This window comes from Notolepis coatsorum (genome assembly GCF_963971535.1).
Source record: "Notolepis coatsorum genome assembly, chromosome: 5".
In the NCBI taxonomy this organism is placed as follows: domain Eukaryota; kingdom Metazoa; phylum Chordata; class Actinopteri; order Aulopiformes; family Paralepididae; genus Notolepis; species Notolepis coatsorum.
In genome coordinates, this window is record NC_140169.1 from 79,205,601 (window position 1) to 79,219,936 (window position 14,336).

Sequence of the window (14,336 nt, forward strand, 5' to 3'; positions counted from 1 at the left end):
CTATCGACCAGGCTACCCCGCCAATAGAGGCCCTAGTGGGTTCTAACGTAACTGACCAAGCTCACGGTAGGGACCAGGAGGGACCCGACATGACTTTACCCCCCGCCAAGACCGAAGAAGTAGTCCCCGGAGAGCTCCAGGATAAAGACAGCTCTCCAGGGATGGAACTCTACCCGCTACAAGAAGAGGAGAGCACCCCGGAGATGGATCTCCAGGACTCGCCACAGGAGAACAGATCTCCAACGAGTACTGCCAGGAGCGGATCACCTCAACCAGCGTCTTCCCCCAGCGAGGCGGACAAGATGCTGGCACAGGCATTCCTCGCCAGCCTAGCAGCCTCAACAGAGCGCGATCGACTCCAAGCACAGCCGCTTAGTGAGCGCGAACATTCTTCCATGGAAAGAGAACGCCTTCAAGCGCAGCAACGGAGCGTCGAAGATCGTATACGTCTAGAGATTAGACGCCTTCAGACGGAAGAGAATATGGTAAGGGTCCGGGCCTATGCCACCTCTACTACCCCATACACAGCGGCTCTAGCAGCACTCGACCAAAGATATGGACGCATATGGGACTACGTAATACAAGAGATAAGGCATATTGACCGCCTACCCCCAGCCACAGACAATCTCTCACTAGATGACCTGTCTATCAAGGTACAATCCCTGGTAGGGATGCTGGGGGCGCAAAGAGAAAAGGGTATGCACGAACTGTACGCAAACTCTAATGTCGAGAGGATTTTAGAGAAGCTTCCGCCCGCCCGACAAGAGCGCTTCAGGCGGCAAAGAGACCACCGTGATCCTAACGGTCCCGAGCCATCCCTCCTAGACCTAGCCGACTTCCTGGCGAGAGAAGTCAACAGCCTATGGTTGGATACGTTCATGCGGAGCACCCCAAGCTCCAGAGAGGGACCTAGGAGAGCAAACGATGGCCGAAGATTGGTGACCGTCATGCACCAATCAGAATCAGTACCGAGCAGCAAGAACCACAGTACCCCCTCGATGAAAGAGAAGTGGAAGATGGTGTGCCCGTACTGCGAAAGGGAACACTGGTTGTCTCAATGTGACACGTTCAAGAAGATGACCGCCGACGAGGTGAGTCAATGGATAAAGTCCAACCGACGCTGTTACCGATGTGCCGAAGAAGTGGCACATGGCAGCCGATTGCCGCTTAAAGAAGAGGTGTAGTCGGTGTGACGGAGCCCACCTAGATGTCCTACACGACAGTAACAGAAGAAAGCCTGCACCCTCAAGCAGCACAAAGGCAAGTGTTATGTACATTGACCCCGCCAGCAGCGGGGGCGCCCGGGTGCTCTTAAAGGTGGTCCGCGTAACACTGAGTTACCAAGATAAGGTCATGGACACTTACGCCGTCCTTGACGACGGGTCAGAGAAGACCCTTCTCCTCGCGTCCGCTGCGGCCCAGCTGGGGCTGCGGGGGAGCGAAAACCAGATGACGATTCGGACAATAAGAAGAGATCTAAAGACGATAAAGGGCGAGAATGTCTCCTTCACTATCGCAGCAAGCGGGCAGCCAGAAAGACGGTATAGGATTACTAACGCTTTCACCAGCCAAGAAATAGGCCTGTCGCAGTACACCTACCCCATCGCCAAGCTGATGGATAAATATGTGCACCTGCGTCAACTACCTATACCGCTCATAGACGGTGCCACCCCGACCCTGCTGATAGGCTCCGACCATGCAGACATCATCGTCCCGATTGACCGGGTCCACACAGGGCCCAGAGGCTGTCCTGCAGCAGTCGAGACCCGCCTAGGATGGACACTACAAGGCCCCCTCGCTAAGTCTCTTAACCGAACAGCAGCCACTAACTGCCTCCACTCCAGAGTGACAGAAGAAGACACCACCCTCCTACAGCATGTCGAGAGGCTATGGACACTAGAGACAATGCCCTTTAAGAACGAAAAGAAAGACATTCGTTCCAAGGAAGACATTTACGCTATAGCCCTCCTCGAGCAGGGGACAAAGAGAGTCAAAGTCAACGGAGTGATGAGATACGCAACTCCACTCCTGAGGCGAGAGGGTATGCCTACCTTCCACGCCCCAAAAGAAGCGACGGAGCGGTATCTATTGAACACAGAGCGGCGCCTAGCCAGAGACCCCGCTCAAGAGACTGTGTACCGCGCTGAGATTAACAAGCTAATCACAGCGGGACACATAAAGAAAATTGACATTAAAGAGGCCGATCAGACGACCGAATCATGGTACGTGCCGCACCACAAAGTCCACCACAACGGCAAGGATCGTATTGTGTTCAACTGCAGCTACCAGATCGGATCACAAAATCTGAATAAAGAGCTCTTGCCCGACCCAACACTCGGCCCCTCTCTACTAGGCGTGTTACTACGTTTCCGCCAAGACAAGGTGGCCATCAGCGGCGACATCAAAGGGATGTTCCTGCAGGTGAGACTAGTGGAGGAGGACAAGCCCCTGCTGCGGTTCCTATGGAGAGAGAGGATCGGGGATGAGCAACCAGCCATCTATCAATGGGAAGTCCTCCCTTTCGGAACCACATGCAGCCCATGCTGTGCTACGTTTGCACTGCAAAAGCACGTCGCAGAGGACCCAGCAGCTGATGAAGAGGTCCGACAAAGTGTAGGAAATAGTTTCTACGTGGACAACTGTCTGCAAAGCGTCTCGACGCCAGAAGAAGCCGAGGCCCTTCTACTCAAGCTCCGCGCCTCCCTGATCAAAGGCGGCTTTGATCTCAGGCAGTGGGCCAGCAGCGACCCGCAAGTATTGCGCAGCCTCTCCCCCGAGGACAAGGCAGCAAGCAGCGAGACCTGGATGGCGACCATCCCAGGAGAAGCCCAAGAAATGACATTAGGACTAGTCTGGCGCTTCAAAACAGACTCGCTCCATTATAAACACACACCCCTGACCAAGGAGCAGGGAAGGTCGACTGCACTACCGACCACCAGACGGAGTGTATACAGAACACTCGCCAGACAATATGACCCGTTGGGATGTATTCTACCTTACACCACCAGGGCAAAGATGATTGTAAGAGCGTTATGGGACAAGGACCAGGGCTGGGACGACCCCATACCCGAACACCTTGCATCCACATGGAGAGAGTGGGAGACGGAACTCAGCTCACTCCCAGGTGTCAACATACGCCGCAGCTACTTCCCACCCACAGTGAGGCCGGAGACGTGCCAGATGGACCTGCACGTCTTCAGCGACGCCTCCGAAGTAGCCTACGGTTCGGTGGCCTACTTGCGTGCCCGAGAGGAGGGAGGAGAAATACATACTGCTTTCATCCTGGCTCGCTCAAGAATAGCCCCACGAAAGCAACAATCTATCCCGCGTCTGGAGCTCTGCGCAGCCCTAGCAGGAGCGCAACTCGCCACGTTAATCCAACGTGAACTCACCATTCCGGTGCAAAGAACAATCTTGTGGTCAGACTCCACGACAGTACTCACATGGATCCGGTCTGATTCGTGCAGATACAAGGTCTTCGTGGGAGTCAGAGTCACAGAGATTCAAGATTTAACAGAAGTAGCAAGCTGGAGGTATGTGGACACAAAACACAACCCAGCTGACGTCATCACCCGGGGAATGTCCCTGGATGACCTCACCCGTCACAACCTATACAGTGACGGGCCAGAGTTCCTCAAGCTCCCGGAAGAAGAGTGGCCTACACCCACCCCACGGGAAGCGAGTAAAGAGGAGGCCGAAAACAAGAAATCTATGTTCTGTGGATTGAACACACTCGTCTCCACAGACCCCGACATAGACGATTGCCTCACCCTAGAGAGTGCGCAGCTAAAGACATTCCTGTGGCACCACCCAGAGGTTCAGCTCACTACTGACATTACAGCAGCTGACTACGAAGAAGCAGAACTTCTTCTACTACAACGAGCCCAGAGAGACTCGTTCCCCGATGAGCTAGACTGTCTACAGGGAGCAAAGCCCGTCCCATCAGACAGCAGACTGCTCCACCTAGCCCCCGAGAGCGACGCCCATGGTCTCATCAGAGTGGGTGGTCGTCTGCGGAGAGCTCCAGACTTACCGGATGACGTCAAGTACCCGATAGTCTTAAACAGCCGACACAAGGTCACAGAGCTGATCATAAAGAAATACGACGAGGATGTGCATCACGCCGGGGCAGAGAGAGTCTTCGCGGAGATCAGACGTCGTTATTGGATACTGCAAGGGAGAGAAGCAGTGCGGCGCTTCCAGCGAACCTGTCTAGACTGTCGTAAGTGGCGAGCGCAGCCCAGTATACCCCGGATGGCTGACCTACCTCCCTGTCGCCTCCGACTCGGCGACAAGCCTTTTCACTCCACCGGTATGGACTGTTTCGGCCCGCTGTATATAAAGAAAGGAAGAGGAACCGAGAAGCGGTGGGGTATTGTATTCAAATGCATGACCACCCGAGCGATGCATATAGAACTCCTTCCAACCATGAGCACAGACTCATTCCTTATGGCCTTCCGAAGATTCACATCGCGGAAAGGCAAACCGTCTATATTATTGTCTGATCACGGGACAAACTTCAAAGGCGGAGAAAGAGAGCTGAGAGAGAGCTTCCAAGCTATGGGCCCAGAACTTAAGACCCACCTCGCTCCATCCCAGATTGACTTCCAGTTTAATCCCCCGAACGCACCTCACTTCGGTGGAACTTGGGAACGAGAAGTACGTTCAATAAAGACAGCCCTGTACGCCGTGCTTGGGGCCCAGACCGTGGCGGAAGAAGTCCTAATGACAGTCCTCACGGAGATCGAGGGAGTATTGAACTCAAAGCCCCTCGGTTACGTCTCAAGTGATGTAGCAGATGTCGACCCAGTCACCCCCAACACACTCTTGATGGGGCGGCTGGACCCCGCGCTACCACAGACAATGTACAGGCCTGAAGAAGCGAACGGCCGAAGAATGTGGAGGTACAGTCAAGTATTGGCTGACAAGTTTTGGAACAGCTTCCTACTCCACTATCTACCGTCTCTACAGACCCGCCAGAAATGGGTGAAAGAGAGAGACAATTTGACAGAAGGAACAGTCGTCATGATTATCGACCAGTCACTACCCCGAGCTATGTGGCCGGCTGGCCGCGTAAGCAAAGTGATCACCGGTGCCGACGGAAAGGTCCGAGCAGCCGAAGTGCTCGTCCAAGGACGGATCTACACCCGACCCGTGGCGAGGCTAATAGAACTGCCAAGGCTCCCCGATACTATCGATGACGACCATGACCCCATGACTTTGTGAACTGCCCGACCCCTCACAACAGACATTGAGTAGTGGACAGTGCGGTTAATCTGTCTCTGCTTAGCTAATTAGGTGGGACTAATTAGGAGGCGGCTGTTACAAAGGATCAGATTAAACCGAATATATATATTTATTGATTGATATATATTGCATAGTATTTGTATATCGTTTGATATCCCTTGTATATTCCTTGTACATATACACGGAATATCCCTTTAGCCTAGACCAGACCATAATATTTCATTTTCCTATTGGACAGCGGTCCACAGGCGCCGGGGCCATGCCTCCAGAGTCAGGTTCAAGGCCACCGACAAGACATGTCTGTACATGCCCGGCCTTGCCCAGGGATACGAGACAGAAATGAGGTTGGCACTAGATTGTTCACCGTGCATATAAATATGGCGCAGGTGAATACAGAAGTAGAGTTACCCAATAAGTTGAAGCCTCACCCACGATACTCCGTGCGGTGAAGTATGGCCTGTTTGGCCCCAAATAGAGCATTGAGACCGCGTGCGAATTAATAACTGAATTGTCAGAGTTTGGCGCTATACCGTCGAGTGCGACATATTTCTATTAAGTCAGTAATAGTCTATTTGTGTATAGTGTATCGTGCGGCTAAAGTTCTACAGTGACCAGCATCACCAACGCTTCCTCGTACCAGCTAGAGTGCTTATCCAGGCTGGGCTGCTTTCATGGCGCTTTCACCCGAGGAGACCTAGACGAGAACCGTGTGGACATGTACACTGGATTAATCTACCCGACGACTACATAGCCCTTTGCGGCTGGATTATATTTGTTTTGGTCCTGTGATTTATGGAGCGGAGAATCGCCGACGCCTACACGTGTGGGATTTACCGAGGAGCCACGTCGAGTCTGCGCCTCAGAGAGCCTGAGGCCGGCTAGCTTTCTTCACTGTGGAGCTACAGTCTACGGAGAACAGCTGTATTCGTCTGTGGATCAAGAGACTATTGCACCGTCTCCTGTACTTGGAGTCTCCTTAGTCATCGTTGACCAGACTCTCTACTACCGACAGATCCTCTACCCCTGCTGGCTTACAACCGGGGGGACCCTTCCAGTATCTCCCGCTATATATTACTAGTGTACCATAGATATAATTCCCTAAGATTCAGGTTGTATAATTACCTCCTGCGTAACCAGAGAATGGACATTCATTATTGATTTGCCTACGCACATTCCTTTGCCTTATAAGCGCATCCAAAGTATAATAGAGAAGTATATTATGTACCTTTTGCTGCAATAAATACTTAAAGACAACTTTGTGTAGAACCGATTCATTGTGGGACGTGTTCATCATATTTATATATCATGTACTGTATGGCCAGTAATTAAAGTACATAAAGCGGTAGTGGTTTAATGATACCATACTTATCAATACAGTCAGGGAATTGTACCCCTCAGTTACAACTACTAACACCATCACCACTAACACCATCACCACTACTAACACCATCACCACTACTAACACCATCACCACTACTAGCACCACCACTACTAACACCATCACCACTACTAACCCCATCACCACTACTAGCACCACCACTACTAACACCATCACCACTACTAACCCCATCACCACTACTAACACCATCACCACTACTAACACCATCACCACTACTAACACCATCACCACTACTAACACCATCACCACTACTAGCACCACCACTACTAACACCATCACCACTACTAACCCCATCACCACTACTAACACCATCACCACTAACACCATCACCACTAACACCATCACCACTACACCTCCACCACCACTACTAACACCATCACCACTACTAACACCATCACCACTACTAGCACCATCACCACTACACCTCCACCACCACTACTAACACCATCACCACTACACCTCCACCACCACTACTAACACCATCACCACTACTAACACCATCACCACTACACCTCCATCACCACTACTAACACCACCACCACTACTAACACCACCACCACTACTAACACCATCACCACTACTAACACCATCACCACAACTAACACCATCACCACTACTAACAGTAACACCATCACCACTACTAACACCATCACCACTACTAACACCATCACCACTACTAACACCACCACCACTACTAACACCATCACCACTACTAACACCATCACCACAACTAACACCATCACCACTACTAACAGTAACACCATCACCACTACTAACACCACCACCACTACTAACACCATCACCACTACTAGCACCATCACCACTACTAACACCATCACCACTACTAACACCATCACCACTACTAACACCACCACCACTACTAACACCATCACCACTACTAACACCATCACCACTACTAACACCATCACCACTACTAACACCATCACCACTACTAACACCACCACCACTACTAACACCATCACCACTACTAACACCACCACCACTACTAACACCATCACCACTACTAACACCATCACCACTACTAACACCATCACCACTACTAACTCCATCACCACTACTAACACCATCACCACTACTAACACCATCACCACTACTAACACCATCACCACTACTAACTCCACCACTACTAACACCATCACCACTACTAACACCATCACCACTACTAACACCACCACCACTACTAACACCATCACCACTACTAACACCATCACCACTACTAACACCATCACCACTACTAACACCATCACCACTACTAACACCACCACCACTACTAACACCACCACCACTACTAACACCATCACCACTACACCTCCACCACCACTACTAACACCATCACCACTACTAACACCATCACCACTACTAACACCATCATCACTACTAACACCATCACCACTACTAACACCATCACCACTACTAACACCATCACCACTACTAACACCATCACCACTACTAACACCACCACTACTACTAACACCATCACCACTACTAACACCATCACCACTACTAACACCATCACCACTACTAACACCATCACCACTACTAACACCATCACCACTACTAACACCATCACCACAACTAACACCATCACCACTACTAACACCATCACCACTACTAACACCATCACCACTACTAACACCATCACCACTACTAGCACCATCACCACTACTAACACCATCACCACTACTAACACCATCACCACTACTAACACCATCACCACTACTAACACCATCACCACTACTAACACCATCACCACTACTAACTCCATCACCACTACTAACTCCATCACCACTACACCTCCACCACCACTACTAACACCATCACCACTACTAACACCATCACCACTACTAGCACCACCACTACTAACACCATCACCACTACTAACACCACCACTACTAGCACCATCACCACTACTAACACCATCACCACTACTAACTCCATCACCACTACTAACACCATCACCACTACTAACACCATCACCACTACTAACACCATCACCACTACTAACACCATCACCACTACTAACACCATCACCACTACTAACACCATCACCACTACTAACACCACCACCACTACTAACACCATCACCACTACTAACACCATCACCACTACTAACACCATCACCACTACTAACACCATCACCACTACTAACACCATCACCACTACTAACACCATCACCACTACTAACACCATCACCACTAATAATGCCACCACAACAACAACAACAACCACAACCATCAGCACTAATGCCAACACAACAACAACCACAACCATCACCACCACCACCACCAGTGTCTTGTCCCATGCACCAGTGCCCTAGCTCTCTCCATCTCAACCACCCACAATAGAAGTGGCTATAAGTGAAAAAGCAATGGAGCCATGCTGGAGTAAATAAACCTGGACCAATACAACTGCAGCCAGTCGATATGACAGCCTTCAGATGCAGCCTCAAAGAGCCTGGTGAGAAATACAGATGGGACTGTTACATTCAGACTGTCACATTCAGGAATACAAATCTTAATGAGGGAGGGGTGTGTGTCATATCAAACTGTTACATTCAGACTGTTACATTCAGGAATACTAATCTTAATGAGGGAGGGGTGTGTGTCATATCAAACTGTTACATTCAGACTGTTACATTCAGGAATACTAATCTTAATGAGGGAGGGGTGTGTGTCATATCAAACTGTTACATTCAGACTGTTACATTCAGGAATACTAATCTTAATGAGGGAGGGGGGGGTGTCATATCAAACTGTTACATTCAGACTGTTACATTCAGGAATCCTAATCCTAATGAGGGAGGGGTGTGTGTGTGTGTGTCATATCAAACTGTTACATTCTGACTGTTACATTCAGGAATACTAATCTTAATGAGGGAGGGGTGTGTGTCATATCAAACTGTTACATTCAGAAATACTAATCTTAATGAGGGAGGGGTGTGTGTCATATCAAACTGTTACATTCAGAAATACTAATCTTAATGAGGGAGGGGTGTGTGTGTCATATCAAACTGTTACATTCAGACTGTCACATTCAGGAATAAATATCCTGATGGGGGAGGGGTGTGTGTGTCAGGTGAAAGGCAACATTAGCTTGAATGTGAGGGTGAGGTGGCTCATTTCAACCATGTTGAGAGATGATCCCTGCCTTTATAAATTGTGCGTGCGTGCGTGTGTGCATGATGTGTGTGTGTGTGTGGGGGGGGGGGGGGGGGGGTCGTTTTTTCTATTTAGATGTTTGATGCAGATGGTAATATAACCATTGTTTGTGAGAAATGCATGTCCCTATATGTCCCGCAGGTTTGTGTTAATGTGTAACGAACAGGAGACTGAACTGTAATTAAAAATACAAATGGAGACAGGGTGGGCTTCGGTTCAGATCCTCCTCTGGGTGCCGAGCGCCAACAACACGTCAGTCATGCTGACTGTAATAGGGACGTTCTCTCGAATTAGATGACATCAAATAGCTTAGAAAATCCATTTGACTGATGAGGGACAAGAGACTGCTTTCAAATGCAAATACTGGCTGCTGTAGTAGTGTATTTCTCTCTCTCTCTCTCTCTCTCTCTCTCTCTCTCTCTCTCTCTCTCTCTCTCTCTCTCACACACAGTCACACAGATATGCACACATGCCGAGTAGATATTAGTTTAGTGTGATTAAATGTAGCAAAAGCAAAAACCAACGACTAAATCAACACCTTCCACCGTGTAGACAGCACAGCGCACTCTTTTTGTTGGCTTGCTCGCAGCCCCCTTACAGAAGGTAGCCATCATGCGTTACATTTCCCATTAAATGCCAGCCACTGCGTCTGTCTGCACCAAAAACAACTCGCTGCAGCCGCGGAGCTCCTGCTGAACAGCTCTGGAGTCAGTGGCTGTGTGCAGTGTGTGGGCCGTGTGCGTGGAGCAGCCATCAGCACTGCTGAGAAGAGACAGCATGCAGGGTCACATTTGACTCCTCGCCGCTGCACGTCATGTCAGTGTGATGCACACGTAGACCTGGAGCAGGGTATACTATACAGATGATGCACAACATATCTGCACACACACACACACAGACATCATTTTGGGTCGTGTGATTGAAAGACATTTTTGAGGCCAGAAAAATGTCGAGCGTCGCAGAGGAATCATCGATGACATCATCATGTCTGTGGTGGTGGTGGCCGGGTGGGGGGGGGGGGGGGGGGGATGTCGTTTTCTGAGACGCAGGAGCCGTGGAAACAGATGCTCGTCGTCTAGCCGCTGGTTGCAGAGTTGGAGGATTGTATGGGGGGGAGGGGGGGGTGGCTGAACCGAGGCGCCCGAATCCTCACATGCACTATGAGCAGCGCGCGCATGATGACTCCTCTAGAGACGCCAGACACAAACACACACACACACACATACATGTAGCGTGCCGCGCACCAGCGCACAAGCGCAATCGAGCGCGCGCTCGCACGCACGCGTAATCTTTCAGTCAGTACCTGTCAATTTTTTTTTTTTTTTTTATAACAAAAAAGACATCTTTCTACCCCCCACACACACACCAGCGCAACGGTGCCATCATCATATAATACGGCTGTTGAGCTGCGGCTGTGGCGGTCTGTCCTCCTGCACACACACCGTGCTGCCAGCCTGCAGGACCAGCAAGAAGCAAGAGAGACACTCGTGTTTCAAATGCAAACACAAAATAATATGGTTATCATTGAAAACGGTGATGATGATCACGGTAAATCGGGTAGATCGTCACCATGCACCACCGTGGCACACTGCTCATCATCGCCCCGCGGGCATGTAGACTCTATACTCCGGGTTACACCAGGTGAGAGTGAAGGAGAGGTGAGGAGGAGACGGGAGAGGGGGACGGGGGAGGGAGGTGTGGTAACACAGTGCAGTTCAGCTCTAATACAGCCATGTTCTGCTTACCTCCACACCTGGCCCATCTGGAAGATGTGTATGAAGGTCTGCCAGAGCCACACGGACAGCAGACAGCACCGGTCTCTCTGCAGGCTGCTGGCCGCGGCTCTCCGGCCGCTGCTGAGCCCCTCCACGGAGCCCAGGCCGCCGCCGGTGTAATCCTGCACGAACCACCTGAAGCTCAGGATCTGGACCAGCACCGAGGGCACCAGCACGAAGAACAGGGTCAGGCCGGACCACAGGAAGTCCTGCTTGTGGTAGTAGTCGACGGCGAGCCACAAGTCGGTCCCCACGTCCCAGAAGAACACCAGGAGCGCCAGGACGATCCACAGGCAGTCCAGCCAGAGGCGCTGCTCCCCGTGTGGCGGCGGCGGCGGCGGGCCCCCGGCTCTCCCCGTCCCCCCCCGGCCCCGGAGGTAGTGCAGGCAGGCGCTCCGGCAGCCCCAGTAGCAGGACGAGGTGTTGCAGCAGTGGCAGATGTGGAAGGAGCTGCCCTCCCGCGGGTCGTCGCCCTCCTCGCCCCCCGCGCCGCCGCCGCCCACCACCTCGTCCAGGTTGTGCAGCTGGGCGAAACCCGCGGTGACGACCCCGCGACCATCGGACTTCGCTGCCATCTTTCCCCCTCTTCTCCTGATGCTCCCACCACCACCTCCGCCGGCTTCCGGGGTTCGTGATGATGACGACACTGCTTCCTCCCTGACACCTGTTTTCCGTGTACGGCGCCCCAGATGTGGGAGCCATCTAGACGCGCGGTGTCAGTGGCGGCGCGGCTCCGTCGCCCACTCGGTGCGCGTCGTCCCCAGATTGCGCTCCAGCGGTGGCGTCACGGACGCAGCCCATCTTTTCTTTGATAGAGAGGCTTCTTCCTCTTCTCTCGTCCCACTGCAGAACTGTGCTCACCTGCGCTATGTACTAAAAGGTTTTGCCTATATATCCACACAGCAGGTTCAAGAATCTAAATTGTGGAATATCCAACTGTGCGTTGGCCAATTTGTATACCTGGCTGTGCGCATAATCTAATCTCTCCTCCTCCACACACAGGCTGCTGTCTCCGCACTATAGACCTCTCTCCTCCTCCTCCAGCTGCACGCGCACCCTCCTCTCTCCACTGTCCCACGACGACGTAATTCATCCCACCACCTCTCTCTCTCTCTCTCTCTCTCTCTCTCTCTCTCTCTCTCTCTCTCTCTCTCTCTCTCTCTCTCTCTCTCTCAACGTGGTTGCCACCTAGTGTCTCGTTTGAAGCCCCAAATATGGAAGAAGACTAGAGCTATAGGGCTGCATGATGTAATGTTGGCCACCGTGCACGAGGCGCGTGCTTTTTTTTTTTTTTTTTTTTTTTTTAACCCTTCACCGTTTTTCACACCCCATCAAAGTCTTGGGACTCTATTATTACCATCGTGAACCAGATGTCATGATTGATGGCCGATTGTGATCCCTCTCTTTTGAAGAGAGAGAAGGTATATTTATACACGCATGCAGCTTTCGAAAAGTATAAGTATGGGTTCGCAACAATAGAGTTCACACTCTCACTGGAATGATAGATATAGGTAATCATACACGTTTTGTAAACGAAAACATATCGGTATAATAACGGAGAAAGAGGATACTGCTGCATGGATAAATTAGGATAACATGGTCTATGAGTATTGCTATGGGTCGGCTGTGTGTGTCTAGAATGGCTGCCGAGAATCTGTGTCCCCCCCCCCCCCCCCCCCCCATTTCTGCCGCATTTTTAGCAGCTGTGGCAATTTCCCGCGCCATTCAAAGGGTTAAGAATTTGCTGAGAAGTGACGTTTACTCTCTGGTACGTGTTCGGCGAGAGCTGGCGTGTGTGTCGTGTCGCCTGCAGACACTGAACACTCTGATTATTAGGTTATGAATAAACAGCTGGCTGCATGGGGTCACAGTCCGATCGTGTCTTGGGTGATGCTTGCGGATTTGATGGGAGCTGTCCAGGTCTTAAATGGTTCTGAAGTTCAATATGGCCAGACGCTATGTAGCTCTCTCTCTCTCTCTCTCTCTCTCTCTCTCTCTCTCTCTCTCTCTCTCTCTCTCTCTCTCTCTCTCTCTCTCTCTCTCTCTCTCTCTCTCTCTCTCTCCTTCACTCACTCACTCACTCACACACGCACGTGCACGCTTTTCCTTAATGCCCCCCCCCCCCCCCCTTAAGCACCTGCTGTAAATTAGGCTATACGGAAGGAAGAATAATTAAGCTAACGTTATAAGATTGGATCATTTCAGTGTCTATTTATGTTACTCACAAGGGGTATTGTGGTAGAGGTTGTGATAGGCCTGCATAATATCTTTTTTTGCTGCTATGCGATGAATCGGTCTGAGTCAAGCTATAACTAAACATTCGGCCGGCCTATACTAGCCTCTTATAGAGTGCTGTTTGACGATTCATAGAGGGGCAGAATGTTATAGGATAAAGTGTGAGAACCTTGATCTGACATGAGGGACTGACATTAAAGGGTATAATAGAAGACAGGTGTGTAGCAGCCTATTACACTTAGTAATTGTCAGAGGTGCACATGATGAGTGAATTGCGTTCTGCTCATGAATTGACATCCATCTCAGATGACATGCAGCTATAGCCACTAGCCAGGGCCCAGGGGGTTGTCTGCTATGATGGTGGAGCATTGCAACGTTCGATGTAGGCTATAATGTTGTCTGCGCCACGCGTCTCCACGCTCCAGAGGCCAGCAGTGACTGTCTGTCTGCCACGCACAGTGAACTGCTATTTTACCCAGGAAGGAGAGTGTGGCATGGTGT

At 50.8% G+C, this 14,336-nt stretch overlaps 1 protein-coding gene across 1 annotated transcript in view; it reads right to left on the reverse strand.

Moving 5' to 3' along the window:
• xkr6b (XK, Kell blood group complex subunit-related family, member 6b) overlaps window positions 1-12,175 on the reverse strand; it is a gene marked incomplete at both ends in the record, with an annotated part of 347,851 nt that extends 335,676 nt beyond the window's left edge. The window contains one exon of the mRNA XM_084314614.1: window positions 11,571-12,175. Within this exon, the coding sequence (XP_084170740.1) occupies window positions 11,571-12,175 (605 nt within the window). The remainder of the gene's footprint in view (window positions 1-11,570) is intronic.
• Window positions 12,176-14,336: the final 2,161 nt, after the last annotated feature.